The 24163-nt window shown below is 34.7% G+C and overlaps 1 protein-coding gene across 1 annotated transcript; it reads left to right on the forward strand.

Moving 5' to 3' along the window:
* Positions 1–4437: 4437 nt before the first annotated feature.
* LOC114579440 lies at positions 4438–21832 on the forward strand. Its single transcript, XM_028693936.1, has 2 exons — positions 4438–5590; positions 21756–21832. Exons 1-2 carry the CDS (start codon positions 4438–4440, stop codon positions 21830–21832), a joined length of 1230 nt encoding a protein of 409 aa, XP_028549769.1.
* The last annotated feature ends 2331 nt before the right edge of the window (positions 21833–24163 follow it).

The raw sequence follows: 24163 nt of genomic DNA on the forward strand, positions 1-24163 counted from the left end.
TCGGATTTTTGTGATCGGAGCGCTCTGGGAGGATGGTGATTCCTGATCGCCGGCAGCGGCTTGGCAGCAGTATTCCTCCACCCGATCTTCATCGTAATGTTCCTCTAAACTTTCTGATCAGAAAACCATCAGAAATCACTGTGATTCTGAGGATCAAGAACCGATGAGGATGTCGTCTAATCTGGTGATCAGCGAAGGTTATAGACCTCCGGCGAGATTAGAACCGATTGTGGAAGGGAAAGGTAAAGGTGTTTTAACTGATCGAATTACTGAAGACAATGTAATTCCAAATGTTCCTTCAAAACTGGATACATAATCGTTATCGTCGTCAGATGTTGTTCTAAAAGTGAAGAATTATGCCAGTATGCTTGATTTGGAGAACCAGAAACAGATTAATAAAAATCTTTCTATTGATTTTGAGAAAGATAAAGATAATGTGGATGTTGTTGTTAAGACGAATGTTGAAACTGTGCCTGTAAATAAATTTACATCGGCCTGGTAGAAGATGCAGCATATTAAATTGAATTTTAATGTTAACTCCGTCCAATTATCTAAAGATCGTTTGGCTGTCAAACTCAATACTGATAAGGAAATGTCCAACTCCCAGGTGCTGAAGAAATTATTGGTTATCAAGGTGTTGGGACATGACTATTTGTTCTCTGTTTGTAGTCAAGAACTCAGACGGCAATGGATCAAGTATGGTACTTTTCATCTAACTACATTGGGATGTAATTGGATTTTGTGTTCATTTGCTAACATGGATTCCATGGAGGAAGTATTAAGTGGGGGTCCCTGGTATATTGGGAACCACATTATAGGTATGGATAGATGGTGGTCATCCTTCTCCACTGAATCGCTAAAGGGTGTTACTTCTCCAGTGTAGATTCGGTTTCCTGGATTACCATTAAGCTGCTGGGATGATTAAAATATTCCCTTGATTGCTTCTATGATCGGAGTTCCTATGATGCTTGATGGGAATTCCTTTAAGTGGGGTAAGAGGGAATATGCTCGGTGCTGTGTTCGAATTGATTTGGAAAGGAAACTCCCTAAGGGAGTGTGGATTGAAGGACTTCGTGGAAGAACTTTTCAACGAGTGGAATATGAAAAGCTGACGTCTCTCTGTTATTAGTGTGGGAGAGTTGGACACAATAAAAATGTTTGTCCAGAAGCTGTTGCAGTTCTGGATAAGAAGGAAATTGTTTAGGAATCAAAGGAAGTTTTGAAACAGATAAATACTGTTAAGGATGATGGAGCTAAATAGCTAGAAGATGAATATGGCCCTTGGATCCATGTTAACTTTAAAAATCGAAGATTCAAAAATGCTAGAAGGAATAATGGATCTAATACTCAAAGTAGATAGGTTTATAAACCTGTAGAGTCTATTAAACAGGCACAGGCTGTTGAACAACAGAAAGATCTAGTTAACACATAAGGATTGCATTTAAAAATTTTTGAAGTTATTATAGCTGCTGAAGACATTCGGGTGCAGGATATCCCAGTTATTTTGAATAGATTTCAAGCCTTGGACTGTGATTTGGAGGAAGGAGAAGTTCTTGAGAGGACTAGTGCGGAGCTATTGAAGAAATCCAAGCATTTGGATTCTGATGAAACTGATATCACTCCAGAATTAGTTGTTTCTAAATCTTTACAGGAGTATGATGATCAAATGTTATCAGTTACTAACTCAGGTAAATTCAAGCTTTCTAAAGAATTAACATCATTCGGACCTATGGAAACAGATCAAAGGAAGAGGAGAGGGGACATTAAAATTAATAAAGTGATAGGGGATAACTCCCCTATTGTTTCTTAATGGCTTCCATCATTTTTTGGAATTGTAGGGGGCTAGGAAGAGAGATGCCTCCTTATATCTTAAAGAGATAGTGAAAGACTACAAGGAATTTTTTGTTGGACTAACTGAAACTAAGATATCTTCTCTTGATAGGAATGATATTAACCAAATTATTGGAAGTGATTGGGATTATTTTCATCATCCAGCGATTGGTATGTCGGTTGGAATCTTGGTGATGTGGAAAAGGGAGTTAGCTTCCTTTGATGTCGTTGATCATTCTTCCCAATTGATTATGGGAACTCTTATCATCAATGCTTTGGATAAATGGAACATTGTAACTGTCTAAGGAGGTAACGATGCTCAAACCTGTAGATAACTTTGGCAGAAGCTTGAAGATTGTATGATTGGTGATGAACCAGGCATTATAGAGGGAGATTTCAATTGCATCCTCTCTAAGGAGGGTAAGAAGGGTGGAAAGATATTTCATCTTTCTAATGGTTCTAAAGATATGAAGATGTTGGATTTGTGGGTCCTAGCTATACATGGTGTAATAACAAGGAAAGAACTTCTAGAATTTGGGAGAGACCAGATAGGTGTTTATTAAATTCTGCAGCTCTTCATAATATTCCAATGGCTAAGGTGTGTCACTTGCCCAGAGTTGCTTCGGATCATGCTCCTATCTCCATCAATTTGGTAGAACCTCAAAACCAGAAATCTATTTTCTTAGGATTTGAAGACACATGGAAATCGTACCCAGCCACTTGGAACATTGTTTTCAAAGCTTGGAATAAGGTGGATTTTGGTTCTACTATGGAAATCCTTCAAAGGAAGTTGAAGAGATCCTTAAAAGCTCTATATTACTGGAATAAGAACAAGTGCAAAGAACTGAACTCATTAAGAGATGATTTGAAGAAGGAAATCCTACAGCTTCAGAATGAAGAATCAAGAGCAGGAGGCTTAATGGTTGGAAAGCTAAAAATTTTCAGGAGCAAAGTACATGATCTTAATGAGACTTTGGGAAGACTTTCCACTTGGTAGAATCAAAGATCAAAAATCAGATGGCAGCAAGATGGAGACATAAATTCTAGTTGTTTTCATCAATATGCTTTAGCCAAGAGGAATGGGAACTTGATTTGGCAAATTAAAGATGAAAACGGGACTGTTGTTGAAGATTTGGAGCAAATTGAAACTATTTTTTACAGTTTTTTTTAGAAAAATGGTCAGGTAGAGATTGTAAGCTCACGGATTGGCCTTCTTGCCCAGAAAATCTAAGAATTTCCAATGAAGATGCTGAGTTGTTAGATATGGATTTCACTAAAGAAGAATTGATCAAGGTTGTCTTCAAGCAAGGTAACAATAAATCCCCTAGATTAGATGGCATTACTACTTCTTTTTTCAAATTCTATTTAAAGATTGTTGAGGAGGACACTTGGATTAAAACCGGTATTATGTATAATGAGTGGAAGGATACACTTATTGTTCTAATTTCCAAAATAAAAAAGCCTATTAATCCGTGCAACTATAGGCCTATAAGATTTTGTCAAACAACTTATAAGCTTGTGGCTACTATGATTTTAAATAGAATGAAAAACTACATTGCTAAATGTATCACGGAATAACAAGTAGCTTTCCTTAATGGTAGATCAATGTCTGATCATTGTCTACTAGCTTATGAGGTTTTCCATAAGCTTAGAATTTCTAAAAGGAAAAAGGGCCTAATGGCGGTTAAGCTTGATATGGAGCAAGCCTATGATAGTATGAGTTGGGAAACCTTATTTCAAGTTTTAAACATGTTTGGTTTTCCAAGGAGGATGACTATGCTTATTATGGAATGCGTTAGGAATGCTAGATTTTCCTTTATCATAAATGGCAGAACTTCCAAGTGGATTATTGCAGAGAATGACTTTAGGCAAGGGTGCCCTCTATCGCCATATTTGTACATTATTTGTTCTCCTCTTTTTTCTTTAGCAATGGCGCAAATAGGTCAAGATTTGGGAATTCAGGTTTCACAAAGAGCTCACAAAGTCAGTCACTTGCTATTTGTTGATTATGTTTTGCTTTTCTCTCAAGCTTCAAAACATCTTGCCACCAAGTTGAATAAAATTATTGTGGATTTCTATTCGTGGACTTGTTTAAGAGTTAATAATGCCAAATCTCAAATATTTTTTAGTAAGGAGATGAATAGAGTGGACAAGTTACATGTGAAGAAAATTCTGAAGTTTAAAATAGTTGAAGAACTTCAGTATCTTGGGGTAAAGCTGATGTTGAGAAGACCTGTGAAAATTGATTTCAAGTTTATTTTGGATTCGGTTATGCAGAAACTGAATACTTGGGGAAGTAAGTGTCTGTCTTTGGCGGGGAAGATTACTCTTGCTAAGACTTCCCTATTAACTCTACCTAACTTTATTTCTACTCACACATTGGTTCCAAAGAAGGTACTCCATGAGGTTGATAGGTGTTGCAAGAATTTTATTTGGCATAAATGGGATGGAAAGAAGGGTATGCACTACATTGCTTGGAAAACTTTGTGTAAACCAAAAGCTCAAGGAGGTTTGAACTTTCATTCGGCGGTTAGTAGAGCTGGTCCTCTCAAAGCTAGATTGACTTGGAGACTGTTACAAAATTAGAACTCTTTATTACATTAGGTTATGACAGCAAAATATGGTGATAGTTGGTGGCAAGGTAATGGTATTAATGGCAAATCAATTGCTTGGAAGATCTTGAATGAAGGAGCTAAACACTTAAAGACTCTTTTGAGGTGGAGAGTGGTTAATGGGAGGAGAATTGATGTTCTTAAGGACATTTGGCTGTTAGATAAGCTATTAAATGAGTGGTCAATTACAGAAAACTGTGTTGGCTTGGAAGGTCTTAAACTTAGCTATTTTATTACAGAGAATGGGTTCTGGAATTTGGAGGAATTGCAATGTTTTTTTAATGAAGAAATCATTACTTTGGTATTACAGATCTCAATGGATAGGGATGCTAATGAGGATTACTTGGAAGAAATATGTTTTATTTCAGGAAAGACCATCACAGCCAGAGCTTATGAAGTATACAGCAAAAGCAACATTGATGAAGGAGACATGGGGTTTTACACTTCGTTGAGGAAATTAAAACTGCCAGCTTGTGTTGAGCTTTTCTGGTGGAGGGTAAGTAAAGAAGCAATCCCTACCAATGAATTTTTGAAGTATAGAAAACTTACAAATGAAGATTTGTGTGCTAGAGGCTATCTAGAGTGTGAAAATCTGGATTATATAGTTGTCCGATGCAAAGAACTGCAGAATATCATTAGACAGATCCAGAATTGGGGGTTCTATATTCCAATCTTTGAATCCATAAATGAATGCTTTGTTGAACTGAAAACTCTCTCTACTTTTACACCAAACACAGTTGGACTTTACTGCAATGCAGAGCACCATAGTTGGCGGAATAGAAATGCTATAAAACATGGGAAAACTGCAATTTCAAAGATTTCTTTAGCTTCTAATGTATTATATTCTGCTGTTAAAATCTCTAATCATTTCGTTGATAGCTGGGGTGCTAACCTCCCTAGGGAGTTTCAAACTTCTGGGCACCCTTCACCGCCTGATTGGATTAAGATTAATGTGGATGCATCTCTCCTTACTTCTTATAGTGCTGGAATTGGAGGTTGCTTTAGAGACTATAAAGGGAGATTGTTGATTGCTTTTGGAGAAAAGAGAACACATTGGGATATTGCTCATCTTGAGATGAATGCTATTTTGACTCTTAGAAAACTTATTCAACCGTGGATGCTTGAAATTAAAGGAGTAATAATTGAAGGTGATAACATCAATGTTATCAAATTCATTCAACATTCTTTGAACAAGGCTAATTGGCAAGGTTACAATCGGATTGAGGAGAACTTTCATTTCTTGGCCGATTTTAATAAGGTAATTCTTCATCATGTTCATAGAGATTGTACTAAGGTAGCCGATTTGTGTGTTACTATAGCTTTTGATAACAACTTTTACTTTGATAGTTCTTCCTTCACTAACATTCCTCCTTCTCTTTGTTCTTTGTTGAAGAAGGAATGTGCACCTTTTCTTTAGTTTGTAATTAGCTCTTTTTTCAAAAAAAACAAGTTCTTTGGTTTAAACAATAGTTGATTAATTTAGGATTTTCAATAGGCATAGTTCAAATTTATTATGATAATACTGTCATTTGTATTTCAAAAAAATCCTATTCAACATTCTAAAACCAAACATATAGACATAAGGTATCATTTCATTAGGGATCAAGTATCCAAAGGAGAAATTAATTGAATCATATTCTACTGAAAATCAACTTGTAAATATTTTTATAAAACCACTAGCCTTTGATACTTTTAACACATTAAGAACAAGTCTTGGTGTGATCGATCTTAATACTTAAATAAAATTTCTGAAAACTTGATATGTTTTCTTTATTTATTTTCTGTTTTGTTTTCAATGATTTATCTATGTGTATGTTTTTCCTATTTTTTTCTATTTTTGTTTCTGTGCATGTATTTTTTATTTTGTTTTATGTTTTGTGTGTTGCACCACTTATCAAATTTGCTATTTTTGATCATTCGTGCTGAATTTTCTAACTGTTCTATTCATACTGCATGAAATTATTTTCATCCCGTACAAATTATGTAGCATGTCGACCGTTGTTTTGGACTGAATACATAACATTTTCATTTTCTTATACATATTATACTGTGTGATATTTATATAATCTCGGATGATTTGTATTCATTCGTTTGTATGCATGTAGATGGTTGTATGGGTAGAATTAGTTATTATAATTGATCGTATGTAGGAAACTTTATTTTATACATATGAACCACGTGTCTTTCGATGTGGGGGACAAACCTAACCATCATTAAAATGATCTTAAATAACCATTCATCCCGGATGAACCCCTGTTCGTCTATACGATTATCTGGTCAAAAAGCCTGTGCGAGAGGATGCTTCGTAACTTGCATGATTATGAAAGTCATTTTGTTTTGAATATATTTGTTCATACATATGAAATTATTTTTGTCATATATGAACAAACTATTGTATTGTACGAATTCATTTTTTTATGTATGAAATATCATTTTTCTTTAAATAGGAGGGAGTTAGAATTCATTTTCATTCACTTCAATAGCCTCTTTCAATCCTTTTCATCTTAGCAATGACCAGTTCTAGCAAGCATAGTAGAGTCTCTAAGGGTTCATCTTCAAGTGGCGTAGACAAAAACTTTCTGTCAAATGAAAATGAGGATTCTTACTTTAGGTTTGTCCATGCAAAAATCACTCAATCTAGACTATTTTCTAAGAAGACATTCACTTTCAAGTAATGCCTCTTTTTGTCACCACCCAATTTGCCTTCATTCTGACTCTGATTCATGCCTACCATAAAGAAACCTTTCACTGTTTTCTAGAAAATATGACTTTTAGTTTGGATGAGAGTAGGATAAGATTATATATCCTAAAGAAACAGGTAGAATTCACAAGGGAAGATCTTGGAACCTTTCTACATTTAATAACTCAAGGAATTAGAGTACACATAATGACCTCCAAATTTGATTTTGACTAGTCTGAAATAAACAAAGTTCTTAGAGGAGTTTCTCAAGTAGGTCACTTGCCTAGGGTCTATACCTTACATAAAAATGCTATGATCGTTCAGCATGTCCTTAAAACTTCAATCATTCCAAAGGTTGGTAATTGCATAAACATTACTCCTCTTATATCCACTATTAACTATCTAATCATGACTAGACAACCTATAGATGAGCCCAACTCATCCTTGATTACATTCATAACCATTCCGAAATTGGGCATGTCTCTCATAGGAGGAATAAAAATATTACTTTAGGACATCTAGTGACCTATGTTCTAGAAAGAAATACAACATTATTCATCCTGAGCCTCGACTTGAAATGCCAATCTACTTTACCGATGGTTTTTTTGAGCACTTTTTGGGAAGAATGACAATTCAAGTAAGGATACTGAAGAAGAAGGGGGAGCACCTGCACCTGCTAATGGACCCGACTTTTAGGAGATGGTCTAGGACTTTGACCAGTTGGAGAGTCATTTTAATCAATGTTTTTATCAAATTCAGACTCACTTAAATCAACAGGATGCGTAGTACCAACAAGACATGGGTTGGATTTGAGGACAGTTCAAATCCTTTAATAGTAATGTAGCTATGATGAATAGATATTTTTCTATCTTTAATCAGCCTCCTCCTCCATACCAAGGCCCTTCAGAGTTCTAGATGTTCTTCTTGTGTGTTGCCTTTGCTAGTTCTTTGAGATGTGTTGAACTTAGTCATGTTTTCGATGCTTTGTGTACTTGTCTTTATTTACCTTTTGTGTTGATACTTTGTTGTCTTTGTGTTATGATTTGATATTAATTGTGCTTTAATATATTTCATCTTTAAATTGATATCAATAAAAAATGACTTATTTTGATTAGTTGCTTTGTTCGTTGTTTGAAATATAGCGTGCCTATATGATATTACTATGTTAATTGATCTAAAGAGTGATATAAATTAACCAACACTACAAAATTAATTTCATTATGAAATCTAATTTTTTCAAAAATTTCAGTTAACTTATAACTCGATCAAGTTAAGGCTATCAATCTCATGTTCTTTTTAGGCAAACATAATTTAAATATTATTATTGAAATTTTGATATCTTATTATTTTTTATTTCTCTGTTCAATATAATTATCTTTATAATTAGAGAAATTTGATTTTTTAGATTATTAATTTAAGAAAGATCAATTAAAAAAAGGGGTGTATCAAAAAGAAATGTACAAATGTGCAAAATTTGAAAGAAGGCGCAATTGTTCATAAATTAAAAAGAGACACAAAATTAGCCCAAATACAAAAAGGTGCACAAAGTGTGCCACAAATATTTGAAAAAGATGTGCAATGTCGCCAATTAAATATGTTCTTTCCTCTATCATTTAATCTTCAAATTCAAATCAATCTAATCTTCAATTATGTTTTATATTGAAAATTTCATTTAACTAATCTTTATTTCGTCACTTTTACAATAATTCTTCTTATCTAATTGTCTAGAATGTTTCATGACCTTGATTAATTTTTTTTTGTCAATGGTATACTTTAATTTAAATGTTTTGAATCTTTATTTTTATCTAATAGACTTTAATCTTATTATTGGAATTATAGTTCAATCTCTTTTAAGATCAATTATTAAAGTTTCTCATATGACTTCTTTCATTTCAACTTTCCCTTCTTCCTTCTTTTTCTTCTTGTCAAAAGGGTGAGAAATATTATTTGAGTTTGATTGTTTAGTGTGTTAGTGTTATTTTTATTTTTATGTTTATTGTTTTGTGTTTTGCTTTTGTGCTTTGTCATGCTTTTGTATGCTTTCTCACTTATATATATATATTAAAACATTTTAAAAAAAAATTATTTGTTCTTAAAAGAATTCCATTATATAAAAATATTTATTCATTCAAGGGGAGTTAAGAAGAAATTTAGGGTATTCAATTTTATTCAAACAATAATTGTTACTTCATTTTACATTTTCTATAGTTTTAGGGTGATGATGACTCCATCTTCATCTAACCCATGGTTCACTACGAATAGGGAAGGTAAATCTTGCTCTTTTAAGGAGGTTCTTGAGGGTGGTGCTTCATCTTCTACTTGTAAAATTGTTTTTTTTTTCATAGTTTTTTTTAAGGGTTTACCAGCTTTGTTCATTGAGGACAATTTTATTGCTAACCTTGCTGCTCCTTTTCCCTTTTACACTTATAAGAAATTTTATGTTGCAACGACCTACCTTGGACATGATTTACAAGTTTTTTATAAAACCTAAACTTTTTGGTACATTTTCAATCAATATGATGGATTAATGATATGTTGCTATACAACATTCAAATAAGCTTTACTATAGCCATATTTTCTTGGGAAGAGCTTTCTAAATTTTTTATTGCCTAATGCATCTTCTTTAATGGGCACCTAATTTATATGTTAGAGAATATGGGCCTCTAAAAGGACATCATTTGGCAGGTAGTAAAATGTAAATGGTACGATCGCACTATCCCATAGGACAAAATTATCGTAGACCCTCGTACTCTTCGTAAGCGCGCTAATGGGAGGGTAGATGAGATCATACATACGATTAACCATTGAGGATAGTGACTTTTTTCTATACACCTTGAGGGATAATAATATGTATAACCTGATCAAGGTTATGAGATTCCCCCCGCCCTATACATCAGCTTGAGTGGGGTTTATTGGATGTGGGATTTAGTTTCCCTTAAGTGCAAGCCCTTGTGGTTTATTACATCATAACCTGAGGCCCAAGAAGATTCTTGATTAAGGATAATACATTATTCTCTCCGGTGGGATTGGTATATAGGGAGGAGTTTAAGAACTTCCTATTCAAAGAGAATGAAAGGTTCAACTTGGCTTAGACAACATGCACGACTCACATCATCATTCAGAAGGACTAAGGTAGTGAAAATAAATTGGATAAAAGATAATATTTCAATTAGAGCATGCTAAAGAGAAAGATAGAGGTGGCCTCATCCATGTGATGCAGATAGGTGAGATTTATAGCCTCCGAAGGATAGATGACTTATCGGTCGATGAGGCATACTTCAGAATGATGATAGTAGTAGCCTTGAAACTTTAATCTATAGTGGGTTTAGTGTTTTGCACATAACATTAACTCTCGTATCCTAGCTAATGTACCTTGGACTTATATCCTACCTGAAAAGGAAAGCCAACTAACCTCCTGGTCTTTATGAAAGATGGGTAGGTGGCTGAGTTTTTTAGAAATTAAGGTTGACATCTAGAGAGGTTCCTATGTGGCCTTGCACTTATGAAGGGTGGTATATTTCTAGGACTAATGAAATTAAATTTTTATTTTTAATTAGTTTCTAATGTAATACATGCTAGTTAAATCTCAAAATAAGAAATGCATAAAATTTTAAAAAGGCTTATAAAAAAATTTTTCAGAAGACTTGACTTCACCAAGTTCAGCACCTCATCCTCATAGGTAAGATTATCTGAACTCTACCTATAGATGGGGATGTGTATTAACAAGGAGAGAGAGGAATACGTTAATATGCATACAACCCCGGATGTCCTCCTAACTTATTCCCTAGGTTGTTATCTTTCTATGTTATATGTTATTTATTTCTTAAAGTTTTGAATTTTAATTATGAGTAGAAAAGTTTTTATCCCTAAAGAGCATAGCAAGATCAGTTGCATACACATGCAAGAAAGAAACCTTTAAAAAATAGCAATTTCTACTACACAAATAAAGTAAAGACATTAATAAAATAAAAAGCAGAGTATGAAAAAGTTCAAAAGTCCTTGGCATGTGTCATATAATATATAACCTAAGATTTGTAAAAAAAGTAAAGGTGGTCAGGCCCCACCGACAATATCATAGATTCTATTTCTATAGAATGATGTAAGTATTTAAAAAATAAGACATTTCAACTTGCTCTTCTAATTCTAGTCATTCTATGGGTCATCTTCCTTCATACTTCTTATAGTTAATCCTCCATAAGGATATTTAAATGAAAGAAATTCCCCGCAAGGGGTTTTCTTTTCTCGTTGGATCCTTTGCATTTAAATTGCCCTATTTTTATAAAATTTCGCAACTCTATACATCAAATAAAATTACATCATAAAAATATAAATCTAGACTCTCCTGCAAGATTATCCTAAGTAGTTAAAAAAAAATATCCCAAGCAGTTATATACAGAATTAAAGGTACTCATATGAGCCACACTTAGTCATGCTTTTATTTATTTGGGGGCTAAGCAGTTGAAGCACCTATAATAATTATATATATGATTTTTTATTTTGGCACCCTTTATTAGTGCTACATGAGCATGACCATCTACACATCACATCATAAAGATCACTCCTAACCTATGGGTAATTCATTACACATCACATTATAAAGAAAGTATAATAATAAAAATCATTATCATAGTAATCATCATAAGAAATCAAAACAACCAGCACACGTGACACATATAAATTGTCACATCATAGAAATAGAAAGGAAACACCAACCTAAACTAGAGCTAGAGGTCATGTCCTAACAAATAATTCTATGTGTGTATAGTAGGCTGTGTGGTCTTAGATATGTCCTATGTTGGGTAATTAGTTCAAGTTGTTTGTGATTTAATTTTTTTGGAGGTCAAAGGGTATTTTTAATTAAATTATAAATATTTGTATATTGAGCTCAATTTTATTTAATTTAATTGGTTGGCCAATTTAAATGCTTAGAGTAGTGTTCTCTGAAATATAAGTTGATTTAGCGGATTTTAGATGGCATGAGTTTATCCTATCCAGTCGGTCAAGGGGGTCAAAAGGTAACTTTTTGAAAAAGGACAAGCTTTGGGGTTCTACTAATTCTAATAAATATTAGACCTTATGGGGAGTAATTAAAATTTGATTTTGTTATATTTAAAGTTTTCTACACAAAGTTATGATTTTTAGACGTTTAAGGCCTAGTTATCAAACTACTCTGGATCGAAGAGTTGACTTTTTAATTTAGGTAATTTTTGAAATGCTCATATTTTTATTGAGTTGAATGCTTTTTAGTTTACTCAATCTGGATTTTTCTTGAATTAGTTATGAATTTTTAAAATTTGGATATTTAATGAATTATTAAAATTTCTTAATTAACGATAGTTTAAGGATTTTGATTCAAATCAACCACAAACCTCTTGGAATTTCCTCTAAAGGTCAGGAATGACCCAAGGAAGAATTTCCAAGTGTTTGGGAAAATTTTAGAATTTTGTAATAATTTTTTATTATTTAATTTAATTAAATTAATGTTCAAAGAATGGTCCAATTAGAGGGCTTTTAATTTTCCTAGATTAAGAATTCAATTTTGAAGAGTATGATGTAATATTGACATTTTTTAGATTTAAGATGAATATATTAGAATTTTTTAAAGTTATCATAGTTTAATTAAATGGTTAAATTAGGAATTGTTAATTAAGTGGCTTAAAGGATCCTAAAATTTTATAGAAAATTCTATGTGGTTTAAAATGTCACTAAGTTTAAATTATTCAAGCTTCATGTTATTCAGAGGTGTATCCTAGTCCCTACAATTTCTCTATGATCTCTAGACATGTCATTAATTATTGTCCATAAGGTGTTATTAGGTTGAACTGGTTCAAATAAGGTGTCAACGACTAACCCTTAGGTAACATAAGTAAAATGCAACACACAATCACAAACAATGTCCTTAAAACTAGGAGGGCTTAAGGTAAGTGTTCGTACATCCTAGACATGCAAAGAATTAAATTATAATTAACATAATCCTTCCCCAAGAATTTTATTCACATGCTCAATCCATGTTATACTTTTTTATAAAATTTAAGAATATATTTAAATTTCAATTTAATTAAAAATAATTAGGTATTTAGGATTTAATTAATTAAATTAAGAAATTACTTAAAATAAATAAACTCCTTTTATATTAAACTAAATTTAAAATTAAATATTTTTTTAGGTAAATTTGGGGCTAAGACCATGTATTAAAGAGAAATAAATTACAAGAAGAACAAAAAACAGTTCTAAAACCAAAAAATTACATTTGCAGAGCGCTCAAAGGGATGGGAAAAGCAGCATAAGCAAAAAGTCAAAAAATACAATGGACTAAACAGACTCACGAGATTAGACACCAACAAACTCAGGTAGAAACCCATATAGCAAGTGAGATAATGCACGGTTCAGTAATTAAAGTGAGAAAGGGACTCCCCTGGTTGCCATTAAAGGCTACGACCCAAATCAAGTAGTATCTGAAAAGATGTCATGGAAAAACTGGCACAAGCAATAGTGAGACCATCTAAGGGGAGAGCTAAAAGAAGTATTGGAGCCATTCATCATTGCCCGTTGGGGGAGAATTCTCAACATTCAACAAAAAAAAAACCTGAGAATACAACAGCCCCTAAAGTCCAGAATCACACTTTGAAATGAGTAAGAAACATAGCCTGCATAGAATTAGCATTTTTCCAACCCATAACCTTAGCACGAATAGTAGAAATAATAGAAATAAAAGAATACATCAACTCCCTGCTTCCTTCTGATCCTTCGCTAAAATAAATTGTTGGCTAAGATCGAGCATAACTGAGCACAGAGCCGTTAGATCGAGTTCCACAGTAAATCTAAACCATAAAATAGTAAGATCATGTCCGTTGATTACTAGATCAGTGGTCCTGATCTCTCCCAAGTAGATGGAAAATATAACCCGATCCCTAAGATGATATTTCACCTCATTCTCTCAATAGGTTGAATCAAATCAAACTAAATTTTAAACTTAGCATCTACAAGAGAGAGCATTCATGGGGGACAAAAATCATGGTCTAAAATGCACAGTGTGAAAAGTTATTTAACTCTAAGTGCTTTAGTCAGGGTTTAGGTTTTTACTTAATCCAATGGATGGATTCAGAAGATCTTCGGCTTATTTCACTTGTAGATTGTCCATGCTCCTATTTGTAGAAGGAATTATTCTTTAAAATGATATGGATCAATGACAAACTTGATTGGAAGAATTAGTGCTTCGAGTTGCTGGAAGCTCACTGCTGGTGGGGTCTCGACGGTGGATTTGAGTTGGGAGAGGGGGAGTGAGACTAGGGGAGCTCTCATAAGAGAGATCTCTAGCTTGGAGAGCTTAGGGAAAATGAAAAAGCAAGATCCTTCTATAGAAACCCAAAAAACTCTATTTATAGCCCTAGTCCTATGATGGACGGCCAAGATCATTTTTAGGGTTAATTAGGAGGTAATCAAGCCTCCTTGGTAAAGGTTTAGGTAAAGGGGGATTTGGAATGGTTTAAATGCAAAAAGGGGACTGAATTTGACTTAAATATGTCAAATTTGACCAAATTAGGCTTAACCAAGACATGAGACGAACTAGTCAATACGGTCAATCAAACCCAAATAGGTTAGGGAGTGAATAAGGGAGGCTTTGAAATTGATCAAAACCCAAATAAGAGTGATTTAGGCTAGTTTGGTCAACCTAGGTTGACCTGGTCGACCAGGTTGACCCAGAACTTGGGTATGGGATCAATATACTTGGTTTGACTCACTGAACCCAATAGAAGTGGTCTTAGCATCTGACTTGGTAAATTTAACAAAGTCAACCCTCATTAACCTAAAGTTTAATAAAAAGCAAGGTCAACAAATGAACCCCAAATAGGGGCGGTGAATAATTAGGGAGCCGTGCATGTTTGTATTGACTAAATGTGATAAGAGAAGTAAAATAAGGAACACATGTAAGATCACTAAAGAAAGAACATAGGGAGCTCATCTGTCTTCCTTACTCTTTTGTAAGAGCAGGATAGAGGGGGAAACAAAGACAAAAGGGCACACATTCACATGACCAAAACAAAGTAGTGAATGTAGACAACTCAATGTTCACTTGACTATATTGAAGCATAGAAACAAAGAGCAAAATGGAAAAGCAAACCAATAACCTACCTGATCATATCGAAAAAATTGAATAGAAGGTGGAGGGATCCCACATTCACTAACAAAGTCGAAATAGTGGATGGGGATAACTCAATATTCACTTGACCATATCAAAATAGTAAATAAAGAGAAAACAAAGAAAGTGAACCAACTACATACAAGACCATATCAAAATAACAGAATAGGTGGAAGGATCCCACATTCACCTGACAATATCAAAATAGTGAATGAAGTAGGCTCAATACTTGCCTGACCATATTGAAATAATAAATAAAGAAGTCAAAAAATCTGATGTCCATCTCACCATATCAAAATAGAAAGATAATCATGAAAAGAGTTTGACATTCACCTGACCATATCAAAATAGTGAATATAGAGCACTCGATGTTCACCTGGTCACATCAAAATAGTGAAATAAGGAGTGAAAGATAGATCAAGAACCCCCCTAACCCAAGGTATAAAATAGGAGGAATGAAGAGGTGGTGAAGTATGCCTCCCAGACACTCTATCAGGCTCCCAACCAAGAAAATTTCAATATTTTCCTAACCATATCAAAACCGCAAATGTGAACGACTCATAAGTCAACTGACTATATTGAATTAGTGAGTAAGGAGCAAAAATATTTAATTTCTGCCTCACCATATCAAAATAGTAGAATAAAAGAGAAATTCACCTTAATAACAACTTGACACACATCTGTGTAGGGATATTAGGGAAACAAAAAAGTAGATGGGAGAATTCTAAGGAAATAGTTATCTAAGAAATCCTAAGTCAATATTTTAGTTACCTCGTGGTAGAGGACAAGTCGTCGTGGCTATGAGTATCCAATTTCCAGTGGAATTTCTTAGGCAAAACTAAATTCATATGAAGCAGAGGCATCAAACTGATGTCTTGATCGATAATAGAAAGAGATACGCCATCAACAGAGTGTGAGAGGGGTGATCTCATCACAATTGAGTAACAACTGAAGTAGCGAGGGGACACACTCGCTATAAAGAATAAAACTATTTTGAGGAGAAATAACCATTAAGGAATTATAGTGGTGCACCAATACTAACTGACAGAGACTCTATAAAAAGTGAGAGTAACATCAACACATCCCAGGAACCTCTCTAGTAGCGAATAATTGGGTCCCAATGGGGAAGTATGCGGATAAAGAGACCAGGGAGATGATTTTATGCTAGAAAATCAAATCTCACAAAGAGATGATGGTAACATCTAAGACATGATGTACTATATCACAAATGGGGAGACAAATTGAGGTTTCGAGGGGACACCCTCTCCACCCACGATAATAACTTTGAATAAGATTAACACTCATTAAAATAACATAGTGGTAGCTCCCACACCAACTAGTGGGACCCTGTGAGAGGTAAAAGTAATGCCAACGCATCCATAAAACTACTCTTGCAGCTAAAAGTATGGTATGACTGGGAGAGTAGGTTGCCATGAGATGCTAGGGAGCTGATCTTCTAATTAAAAAAAAAACTCTCAAAGAAAAGATAAAAACATCTAAGACATGATGTACTACATCACAACTAGGGAAACAAATTAAAGTAGCAAGGGGATACACTTGCCACCAAGGCTAATAACTATGAATTGGATCAACATTTAATAGAAGTTCATAATGGTAATGCCCACACCAACTGGTGGGACCCTGTGGTAAGCGAAAGCAACACCAACACATCCATCAAACTACTCTGGCAACTAAGAGTAGGGTATAAATGGGAGAGTAGGTTTTAAAAATAGTGTAGAAAGGGGGTTGATCTTTCCTTAGAAAAATCCAAGCCATGAAGAAGTGATGTTAACATCAAGAACACAATGTACCAAATCACCAGTGAAGGTAATGACAATCACAAAGAATACTAAAAAAATAAGTGTAGGGTCATCCCTAAAGTAATCACTGAGATGCTTCGAAGTAGAGGGAAAGAGACATTTTGGGGGAACTTGAGCTCTTGGAGAGTAAAGCCAGGTTCCACTTATGACAAGGGTAACTGAATTTACTCTACCGAGAGCTTCCCTATCTATAATATATATATATATATATCACAGTCATAGATTGGGTACATCCCATACTATCGTGGTCAACAAATGGCAAAGGGAACGTTTACCATATCCATGAGTTATTCCTAGTATGAAATATTCTCTAATGACCATAATACAAAGAGAGGGAGATATGGGTGGCTTTGATAACCAAGGACATATTCACAACATGAATAAAACTAGGGGGGACAAAGATTTTACAAGACCTATAAAGAAGTGACATATTGACTTTGATAATCCATGCCACATTCAACTCATGTGAATGAACTGGGGAGCACAGTTACAAAAAAATTGATGTATGAATGAAATCCATATTAGTATAGGATCAACATTAACATTTTAAATCTAGAAAACTATAAAGCTTGAATATAAAGGTATATGAATCCTATAAGTTATACCGAGCTAGGCAAAATATAAACAAATCATATGGTTTACACTAGAGAAACAAGAGAAATACAAGAAAGTAATACATATTAATTTTGATAACCAAGAATAAATATGGGGTGACAAGTGAAACTAGGAAGAATAAAACCCTAGCAAGGGTGAAATAAATTGATGATTTTATGCACTAACACCAATGTGATTGGTGTGCATAGACATATGCACAAATATCCCTATGGCGTATTAACATATCATCTTTAAGGATAGCCTTATACTCTTCGTAATGAATATTATATGGTAGAGGACAAATCATCTTGGCCACACAGACTACCGAAAAGTAAGAGGAATCCCTTCAGGTGGAACCTATATAGAGGAATATTTATAAGTGATAGGGAAGCTCCCATGTAACATATTAAACTTAAGCATAGTGCTTTTTTAGGTACTGCCAATTAATAATAGGCATAGAGTGAACACCATTTGCATCAACAAGTTTGTATCTACCACCTTCATAGACTTACACTATGCTGAAGGGGCCTAGCCAAATAGGCTCAAACTTATCACTTTCGCGACAACACAAAATGTTAGGCCTACATAAAATAAGAACTAAGTCGCCAACCTAGAAAGTATGGGATTGAATAAGGCAATCATGTGACTATACCATGCTGGACTAATATAGCTTGATGTTTTGATGAGCTTGAAGATGAAGCTCTTATAAACCATCAATTTTTTCCAACCACATTCAGGCATCATCCTCATGAGAAAGATTGTGGCTATCTGTCACAAATAACGAGGGGAGCTCAACCTTAACTTGGTGGATAGCTTCAACCCCGCATGCTAAAGTATATGGGAAGATTGAGTAGGAGTATGTTATGTAGTCCTATAGGCTCATAATGTCTCAGATAACTTATCATACCACTCTCACTTATTTACCACGAGAATGTTTCTTATTAGTTATACAAGAGTTTTATTAAATGCCTCCTTAAAGCCATTGGATTTAGGGTAGTAAATCAAAGAGTATCACCAATTGATATTATAGCAGCGGGAAATCTAGCAATCTTGGTTTTTCTAAATTAAACAGCACAGAATATCAGTGCAGTAAACAATGTAATCATGAAAGAAATGCATCACGTCCTCTAATTTGAGTTTCTTAAGTGGGATAGCTTCTACCCACTTAAATAAGTAATCAATGGCAGCCAAAATAAATCGATGACCCTTAGAGGAAGGAGGACTAATAGGACCCACTACATCCATGCCCCAACCTTCATATGGCAAAGATGAAATAGTAGGGTGTACCAGATTAGGAGGTTGGTGAATCACTATGCCATGAATCTAGCACTGGTGGCACTTTCTAGCATGCTCCATATAGTCACAGATTATGGTCGACCAATAATAACCTAGGTGTTAAATTATGCCCTTCAGCTTTAGTTCATACTAAAGAGCACCATAAAGCCCCTCATGTATCTTACCGATGACCTTATGATCCTCCCCATTGTTAAGGGAACGTAATCACATTTGGTCAAAAGAGCATCAATACAAGGTGACATTTACATAAACAAATGATAATGCTCCCTTTGTAATTATAGCAATAAGAGATTGATCATCAGGGAGCTAACCATATTCCAAATACTCAATAAAAGGGGCTCTCTATTTTGAATCATCCTCAATAGTAAAGACTGCAAGGGTCTTATCATAAGAAGATAAGTATGTTGGACACATGGCTTAATAATGCTCGACAACATTAGACACGTGGTTTCCAGATGGGTAAGCCAACTATTTAGCTAGTTTAGCTAATATGTCTACTTTACCATTTATAGATCGAGGGATTTTAGCCAAAGTCACTTCAGAAATTAAACATAAGAGCTCCATTGCCTTGCTGTGATAGGACAAGAGCTCTAGCTTAAGCACTTTGAAAACTATGACTACTTGATTAATGATTAGTTAGGAGTCTCCAAAGATCTTCACCCACATAATCTTTATATGAATGACTAACTCAAGTCCCAAGATCAGTGCTTTGTACTCAGCTTCATTATTAGTATGAGGTTTGGAAAGATTATAGGAGTATCTAAGAGTATAGCCTTTAGGGGATACAAAAAGAAGGCCGAAACCTATCCTAACTATGGGAGTTTCATTTAGATATAAGGATTTAATGAAGGATGCACTGTTAAAATAGTACTCCCAAGTAGTTCATCAAGTAAATCATAATTGAGCAAGAAAGTCAGCTAAATCCTATCCTTTGACGGCCTACCTAGGAATAAAAGTAATATCAAATTGTAATAGGATTATAGGCCAACATGCTAAACAACCTAAGAGGGTCAGACAGGTCATCAAATACTGCAAGGGGTTAGCTTGTGAAATTATGTTAACCTTGTGTGAAAGTATGAAATGTCTAAGCTTCTACACTGTAAAGATTAAAGTCAAACACTTCTTTTCCATTGCTGGGTATTTTAGCTCTGCAGGTATCAACCTTCTGCTCAAGTAGTATAAAGCTTTTTTCCTTTCCTTCTTCATTCTCTTGAGCCAAAAGTGCACCTAAGGATTCATATAAGGCCGATGTGTAGAGAATTAATGGCCTTAATGGGATGGGTGCAACTAAAAAATGGGGGTTCATCAGATAGCGCTTTATACTCTCAAAGGCCTCCTAATAATGTTTATTACAATAAAAACGAGCATCCTTCTTTATGAGGAAAGTAAAGGGATGACATCTACCACAAAGAATGGAGATGAATCTACAAAAGAAAGCAAGTTTACCTTATAAAGATCTCAATTGGGTAAGACTCTTAGGAAGTTTTAAGTCCATTATAGCACTGATCATGGAAGGATCAATCTCAATGCTACAGTAGTTAACTATAATCCCCAAAAACTTTCCTTCACTAACACCAATTATGCATTTCAAAGGGTTCATCTTTAACTCATACTTGTGTAGGAGAACAAAAATGATTTGCAAATCTCTAAGGTAATCTCCATGGATCTTACTTTTAACCACAAGATCATCCATATAGCACTCAACCTGCTCATGTGTCATCCATCGAAGATAACTATGATGGCATGCTGATAGGTAGCCTTGGCATTCTTGAGATTGAAGGGCATCACCTTGTAATAAAACACACCTATAGGTGTATGAAATGTAGTGAACTTCTCATCTTTAGGGGCTATCTTTATTTGATTGTAACCAAATGAACTATCCATGAAGGAGAATATGCTATGGAATGAAGCAATATACACCATAATGTTGAGGATAGGAAGAGGGAAATCTTCTTTAGGGCATACCTTATTAAAATCACTGAAGTTAATATAGACAGAAATCTGTCCTCTCTTCATCCGGACTAGAACAACATTTACAAGCCAAGTAAGATACTTATCTTCATAAATGAATATAGATTCTATAAGCTTCTTAATTTCAAGGATCACCTGTTGTTCAATCTCTAACCTCATTCTATTAGGTGATTATTTAATAGGGACTGCTTCGGGCTTAATACCAAACTTGTGGACTGCTACTTCTAGGTTTAGACTAGGCATCTCAATGTAATTCCAGTCAAAGCAATCTTTAAATTCTAATAGTAATTTGATGTACTCTTTAGCCTCTGAGTCAGATAATAAGGAACTATGAAAAATAGGCCTATTATCTAATTTAGTGCCCAAGTTAACCTTATATAATTCATCCATGGTAGAAGTGGTGCCATCTTTGAACTCATGTGGAGCATCAAGGACCATATACTCAACAGCACTCGAGTCTTCATCATTATCAAGGGAAATAATCAGATATGAGTGAGACACAACATGAACGTTAGCATAACTAAACTGATCTTTCTCAATATAATCAAAGCCTTTCTAGGTTTGAGGCAAATCGATTTGCTAAATACGGGCTTATTGTAGAGCTCATTCATCGGACCAAGTAAAAGGAATGACACCCCGCTCAACACAGCCTTCCACAAAAGAGAAAAGGTAATGAGGGACATGGGTGACCTCACTATTTATAATGGTATATGCAGGACCCTAACTCTCTGGACCCAATGGGGCACATATGCTATAGGATAAAGAGGCATACTCACAAGATCATTATGGCATAATGAATTTATGCTGTGCAGGTGAACCACCAACGCTAAGGGAAGGAGTAATAGAATCTCTTCAAAGAGACTACTCAACTCTTATTCCACACATATGATGGGAAAAAGATTGTTTGCTAGTAGTTTGATATTAAAAGCTTACTTCCTCATCTGAGCTACTATTTATAACTAAGTAACCCTCAAGTATACAATACATATAAAAGGTGGAGAAAGAGGATTAATTAGAGGAATTTAGGGCTAGTGAGAGAATTGAATGATGAGGAACATCAATCATCTCATCATCCAAAGAGTTAGACTTGATAGTCAAAGAGATGTGTAAAGATGTAATGAAGGAGGAATTCGAGTGTCAAAGTTTCTTGTGGAGCGAGCCAACTCTCTATCTCTACCTCTACCTCATCATCCCCTACCAATACTAGGGGAAAAATTATGCCCAACTACAAACTGAATGGAAGATCCCATAGGATCTACAACAGAGATACCTGCCTAAATACCAATATGTGATGGAACCTATACTAGTGGTTATATAGGACCCTGTGCAAGTGGTTTCATATGACCTAGTAGGTATTACTTTTGATTGGGTAGGATGAGATCTATAAGTCTTTTGAAGTGTGCAATGCTCAGCATCATCATAAATAAAGACCTCATGCACTAAAAAAGGTCGAGTATCCTTAGTAATGGAATACTCACCATCATTCCTCATATATTTCATGCATTGGTGCAAGGTAAAAGGCACCACTCCATATTCATGATTTCAATGCCTTCCTAAGAAAGCCTTGTATGAGGTATCCGCTTCAATCACATGAAAATTTTCCTTAGTTAGGAAACCTCCAAACTTCAAAGGCAGGGTGATTGACCATAGAGCCTGCTGGCCTTAGTCATTGAAGCCTTTCAATATAATCTTATCAGAGGTAAGCTTCAAATAACCAAGAGAGAGGCTCTTTAAAGTTTCAGGACTCAGGATATTAATTGAAGCTCCCTGGTTAATAAGGACCCTATTAACCTCATAACCATTGACTTCAACGGTGACATACAAGGGATAATTATGCTCAAAAGTCTATAAGAGAATATCTTGGTCTAAAAAGGTACAACATGATATCTCTCTCAAAGAACATACATCCCAATCAGATTTAGAAGTAAAGAAGGCTTGATAAGATTCTAGCTTAAGCAACACTTTCAAAATAGTCTCTCTTAAGTCAGAAGACATCATTAGAGCATCGTAGGCACTAAAAGAGAAGGAATATTCCTTAAGTGACCTAATACATTGTAATCAACCTTCAACTGGCCCCTTCCTTTCTCCCTAGACTGCTCTTAGGAAAATGGGATAGGATCATCCTAATGTGTAATAAAATTTTTATCTTTTTCAATAGCTTTCTTAGCCATCTTACGTTGAAGGACTTTCTCGAAACTCAAGTGAACTTCCTATTTTGAGTCAGTTTCAATAGAAGATTCACTTGGCTAAGTCATGATGGCTTGTGCTAGCTTTCAAGAAAGTGATTGGAGTGGGTTCTTGAACTCATCTACTGAATCTATATAGCAACCTGTTAAGATAGTTGTTATTTGCATGCTTTACATTTTTGCAACTTATGAAGTTTTGATGATTCCAAACATTATTGTTCAAATGTGTAGTTATCTCCTAACATTTTTTAGAAGAATTATATTTGCTCTTGTGTGTACAAACATTTTAGGAAAAATGAACTCCAGACTATGAAGACTTCAAATTAAATTCAGCATGAGATACTTTATAAAATTTGAAGCTTGCACTTTTCTTAGAAATCAAATTGAAAGGGAGTGATTGTATTTTGAGTGAATAAAAACATACACACACATAAGGAGATCATATAAAATTTTTACTGATCGTACAGGATGATATCCGTTCGTACTGGACGATCAGACAGTTATCTCCTATAGAGCACATGGAATGAATAGGAACTTGCTCGAAAAATTTTTCTAAGTCCTATTCGTCCAAGACGAAATTAATTATCGTCTAGGACGATTGGTTCACTATAAAATTTTCGTCCAGACAAAATTAAATTATCGTCAATGGCGATTGGTCCTCTAGAAAATTTTCGTACAGATAAAATTAATAATCGTCCAAGACGATCTGGTCTCTGGAAAATTTTCGTCCAAACGAAAATAAATTATCATCCGTTGCGATTGGTCCTCTGAAAAATTTTCGTCCAGACGAAGTCAAGAATCGTCCAGGACGATCGGTTCTTTGTAAAAATTTCGTCCAGACGAACATATTCTCGTCCAAACGATTAACCGACTTAGAACAGTTTTCAATAGTTTCTAGAACCGACCTTGTAATAACCGTTCGTACTGGACGAACCTAGTTCGTACAGGACGATCAGCTGTACGAAGACATTTCATACACATATTCAAATAGGGTCGTTTCAGATCGTTTAAGTAAAATCGTCCAGGACGATCCA

The sequence above is a fragment of the Dendrobium catenatum genome, unplaced genomic scaffold (genome assembly GCF_001605985.2).
Source record: "Dendrobium catenatum unplaced genomic scaffold, ASM160598v2 fragScaff_scaffold_390, whole genome shotgun sequence".
Lineage (NCBI taxonomy): Eukaryota > Viridiplantae > Streptophyta > Magnoliopsida > Asparagales > Orchidaceae > Dendrobium > Dendrobium catenatum.

What these genes read in the sequence shown, in the direction of transcription:
- LOC114579440 (XM_028693936.1), top strand. Translation starts at nt 4,438, where the DNA reads ATGACAGCAAAATATGGTGATAGTTGGTGGCAAGGTAATGGTATTAAT. An exon ending in TAAAGGAGTAATAATTGAAG is followed by an intron (nt 5,591 to 21,755) that starts GTGATAACATCA and finishes TATGCTGTGCAG; the next exon opens with GTGAACCACCAACGCTAAGG.